This window comes from Impatiens glandulifera, chromosome 2 (assembly GCF_907164915.1).
Source record: "Impatiens glandulifera chromosome 2, dImpGla2.1, whole genome shotgun sequence".
NCBI lineage: Eukaryota > Viridiplantae > Streptophyta > Magnoliopsida > Ericales > Balsaminaceae > Impatiens > Impatiens glandulifera.
The window spans coordinates 61452426-61457414 of record NC_061863.1 but is presented as its reverse complement, the minus strand read 5'-3'; the positions used below and the strand labels follow the sequence as shown (position 1 = coordinate 61457414).

Here is a 4989-nt window from a genome sequence, read left to right as displayed (position 1 = left end):
GAAGAAAGAGGTATTCTGCGAACTTTTCGTTTCGCAAAGTAGTTTCCGTTTCGCTAAGTTAGTATTTTTCGTTTCGCTAAGTTAGTATTTTTCGTTTCGCAAAGTAGTTTCCGTTTCGCTAAGTTAGTATTTTTCGTTTCGCTAAGTTAGTATTTTTCGTTTCGCAAAGTAGTTTCCGTTTCGCTAAGTTAGTATTTTTCGTTTCGCAAAGTAGTTTCCGTTTCGCTAAGTTAGTATTTTTCGTTTCGCAAAGTAGTTTCCGTTTCGCTAAGTTAGTATTTTTCGTTTCGCAAAGTTAGTATTTTTCGTTTCGCAAAGTAGTTTCCGTTTCGCTAAGTTAGTATTTTTCGTTTCGCAAAGTAGTTTCCGTTTCGCAAATTATTTGTTGTCGATTCGCTAAGTGTGAATTTTGTCTATTTTGTAGGAGACTGTGGGGGATGATGAGAAGGTGAATGATGGGACTGATGGGAAAGACGATGTAATGGAGGACAATGAGAAGGTGGAGGATGAAAAACAAGAGGACGTTGAGAAGGTGGAGGACGCACAGAAGGTGGAGACCGATGAGAAGGTGGATGATGATGAAAAGATGGATGAGGATAAGGTGGAGAACGATGAGAAGGTCGATGATGAAGAGAAGGTGGAGGATGAAAGAAAAGACAACGATGAGAAGGTAGATGATGATGAGAAGGTGGAGGATGCGAAGGTGGAGGACGTAAAGATAGAGGTTGAGGCTAAATTGGAGGACGGTGTGGCTAGGGTGGATGATGTGGAGGTTGATCTGAAACTGAAGGATTTGAAAGTGAAGGTGAAGGATGAGAAGACTGTGGGGGATGTGAAGGCAAATGATGACAATGATGACAATGACGATTTCCAGTTATACAATACTCCTCCTAAAGGAAATTATGGGAGGAGAGTGAGGAAGCCGAAAAAAGATGACTCGTACACCAACCCTTCCTTGTCAAAAATGCCCAAGACAAAGGATCCTATGAAAGTGAATCACCTTCAAAAATTTGATGATGAGCTACTTCATAAAGTAAAGGCGTGGTTGGATGATCCAAAAACCGATAATTCGACAACGGATTTACATACGGTTCAAGCAAAGAAGGAAGTGTTGGTTAGAGTTGTAACAAGGCTTACATGGATTGAAGACGAGGTAAGTCGTTCAAATCAATTCATTAATCTTCGTTTCGCAAAGTACTCTTCGTTTCGCAAAGTACTCTTCGTTTCGCAAAGTACTCTTCGTTTCGCAAAGTACTCTTCGTTTCGCAAAGTACTCTTCGTTTCGCAAAGTAATCTTCGTTTCGCAAAGTGCTCTTCGTTTCGCAAAGTGCTCTTCGTTTCGCAAAGTACTTACTTAGTCAATGTTGTTTGATATGTACTCAATGTATGTTGTATGCTCCCATTGTGCAGGAAATCGATGCATTCTGCCATCTTCTGCGGAAAAGGATTTCCTGCTATCCCAAAACATATAAAAATACACTTGCGGCAATTGGGGATTGCGTATTGTCGGATAGAATCAGGCGACTGCACAGGGATTTTATTAAGGATCCTGCCAAATTTCCAGTCGACGAATTCAAAGACTATTATATGGGCGCACCACATAGATATATGCCAGAGTGGTCTACAATTGACGACGTCTACATGCCAGTGAACATTAACCAGAAACACTGGATTTTATGTGTAGCACGTCTTCAAAAGTACCGCATTGACGTGTACGACTGTGACGCCTATCTTTATAAGAATCTGGATCCTTATTTGAAACCCTTCTGCGACATGATTCCATGTATATTCGCCAAAACAATCACTCCCGGTGAGAGGGTAAGGTATCCTAATTTCAACTTCGAAGGCCCCCTCCAACCAATGACATACAAACGGTTTCCACACCCCAAAGTGAAAACCGCTGCTCCTAAGGTTGGAGAAGTCCCGCGGGCAACAGAGAGCGGGGACTGTGGGGTCTTCACGCTAATGTACATGGAACACTTGACCGCTAATCAACCCGTGCATAATGTGACCTCAGAAAATATGGGATTTTTTAGGCAGAAGATGGCGGTCCGGTTATTCCATCAGATTATGGAACCTTAAACATTATTATTTGTAAATTGGATAACTTATTTTGATGTATTGTAAACCTTGATGAATATGTTGGAAGTTGGATTATGTATTGTAAATTATTTTGTGTAATCTTCGTTTCGCAAAGTACTCTTCGTTTCGCAAAGTCCCTCCCGTTTCGCAAAGTCCCTCCCGTTTCGCTACGTGTCTCCCGATTCGCTACGTGTCTCCCGATTCGCTAAGTGCCCTCCCCCATCAGATTGATTATATTTTCCATCTGTTTCTTTAGCAACCTTAATTCATTTCTCAATTGAGATTGGATTATATAATGCCAATTGACAATATTTTAAACAAGCATTAAACCTCAATTAATTAACAACATACCAGTACCATAGTTCAATTAAAAACATATATTACAACATAGTATCTATCAAGCTAAAGGTTCATATTGTTGAGATGATGAGTCATGCTGCTTAGATGATGAGTCATGCTGCTTAGATGATGAAGCTCGTGCAGTAGATGGTGCAGGCATCACTGCTTTGCATGTTGCCCTATTATGTCCAAGCCCATCACATGAGCTGCATCGTCTCGGGATCTTACGGACCTCACCCTGGGATGACCTACGCTTTGTTTGTGGCCTGCCTTTCTTAACCTTCACATTTGGTTTAAGACATGAACGTTGCTTGATATTTTCGGGAACATCCCAATTTTCTTCATCACCGGGAGGATAACATGTCTCGGCATATGAATTTATCCAACACTCAGTTGTGTAATACCTGTGTGTAGGGAAAATATAACGAATTATTAATTGGTTAAACAGAATGAACACGTGAGCTAGATATTAATACCTTGAACAGAAGTCATAAGAAACCAAATTCCGACTACGGGCAGCAGCCATTGCATGCGTACAAGGAAGACCCGAAACTTCGAATACTCTACAAGTGCAGTTCATGTCTTTCAAATTGACTTTGAAATGGGACTGATTGTCATGCACATAAAACTCGAATCGGTTAAGCGATTGGACTGTATAGAATCTGGCCTTCTCGAATCCCTCACGTAACACCTTCTCATAATTTGGAGATAAAACTTCTTCGTGATTAGACGCTCTTTCTCTTCTATCGTTAAACCATTGTTGTATTGTGAATCTTAAATACTCAGCCATTTCTGAAATGGGATACTTTCTGGCTTCCCTGCTCTGACTATTGAAACTCTCAGCATAATTGCTTGTCAGTTGATTGTATCGCTTACCGGGAAAAAATGCTCTACTCCATCTTGGGAACCCAATTTCTTCCAAATAGGCAGCAATCCTGTGATCTTTAACCTTGATTTTCTCAAACCACCGATTAAATTCTTGGACAGTGTATGCCCTTGAAGCCGAATCAAACTCCGCATGACACTTATCACTTTTAAATTTGGCCACAATATTCATCTTTATGTGATATGTGCACGCGCCGTGGTCTGCTTCTGGGAAAACAGCGCACAAGGCATTAGCGATGCTTGGGTGTCTGTCGGATACGAAGACGAGATCATCAACTAATCCAATTGCGTCTCTCAGTTTTTGCATGAAATAAGTCCAGGAGTTATTATTCTCTGAATCAACAACGCCGAATGCGACAGGATATAGTTGCTCATTCGCATCCAATGCAATAGCCACCAATAATTGACCACCCACCTTGTGCTTAAGAAAACTAGCATCAACACATAATACAGGACGGCAAAAGGATTTGAAACCCCTAATTGAGAGGCCTAGGGACATGAACATATACTTGAAGTGACCGAGCTCGTCTGTCTGTATGTCGGTTATGGTACCAGGATTACACTTCTCCAACATGTAAAGGTATGATGGCAGTATTCCATAAGAATCCTCTACCGTTCCTCGCACCGCTATTAAAGCATTTTCCCTTGCCCTCCATGCCTTATTATAAGTCAAAAATATCCCATAAGTTGTCTGCATGTCTTCAATTATTTTCTTAGGCAAGTGGTTATGATGATGGTCCATGTACTTGCTCTTCACGCACTGCCCAATAACCCATGCTGGTGTTTGCATTTTTTTCTTGGGCCTCGACAAAGTGGAGCATGAGTGTTGATGCTCAAATGTCCGGATCTCAAACATCTCAGAAAACTTACCTTTCACAGCCCGCAAGCTCCACTTGCATGTCTCATCCAAACATTTGAGTTCCCAAAGATTTTTCCTTGACTTCTCCACTTTGAATTCAAAATGATTGGCCATCGCATATTTATATAGAGCAAGTTGAAGTTCTTTTTTATTTTCAAACAACGAACCGACTTCCAATACGGTTTCACTAGTTAATGCCATCGCAAATGTGGGGTCTGGCGGTGATGTGTCTGTCGGGTCTGTCGATGGTGTACCCATTGAAGATCGTCTTGCACTAGATGGTGTACCCATTGATGATCTTCTTGCACTTGTTGGTGTACCATTTGATGCCTTTTTTGCACTAGTTGGTGTACCCAATGATGATCTTCTTGCACTTGGTTGTATAGGTATTGATGCTTTCTCACCACTATTAACATGCAAGTCCTGAGTAAGTGGGATGTGAGGCAAAGAGGTTTCTCCGGCTTCATTTTGACTTTCAACAAAGAATTCCAAGGGTACAACAGGTGGAACAAATTTCTGAGTAAGTTGTGGTGGTAGTATACTTTCTTGAGTTGGGTATGTAAGTAGTGGTATCTTTTCTTTAGTAAACGCTGACTTCTCCACTACAGATACACACAATGGTGACACTGTTCGACCCAAAATCAAGCGTGATAGATATGTGTTCAAATCCCCATCATTATCAATAAAAACAGGTTTTGGATTTCTGATATTCGGAATATCATACTTCACTTGGAGCACTAAATCGTATGCTGATAACTGGAGATTAAGTCTATCGTAGAGTATATCAAGTAATTCAGCATAACAAGTACTTTGGGGTAGATCAA

The 4989-nt window shown here is 40.9% G+C and overlaps 1 protein-coding gene across 1 annotated transcript; it reads left to right on the top strand.

Moving 5' to 3' along the window:
• The first annotated feature begins 481 nt into the window (after positions 1-481).
• On the top strand, positions 482-2082 carry LOC124925140. Its single transcript, XM_047465109.1, has 3 exons — positions 482-568; positions 638-1153; positions 1411-2082. The coding sequence occupies exons 1-3, from the start codon at positions 482-484 to the stop codon at positions 2080-2082; spliced, it is 1275 nt and encodes a 424-aa protein (XP_047321065.1).
• Positions 2083-4989: the final 2907 nt, after the last annotated feature.

Excerpts from the sequence above, each read along its gene's own strand:
- LOC124925140 (XM_047465109.1), top strand. The coding sequence starts at position 482 with ATGGAGGACAATGAGAAGGTGGAGGATGAAAAACAAGAGGACGTTGAG. Across the intron at positions 569-637 it reads AGGTGGAGACCGATGAGAAG|GTGGAGGATGAAAGAAAAGA; the intron begins GTGGATGATGAT and ends GATGAAGAGAAG. Across the intron at positions 1,154-1,410 it reads TTACATGGATTGAAGACGAG|GAAATCGATGCATTCTGCCA; the intron begins GTAAGTCGTTCA and ends CCCATTGTGCAG.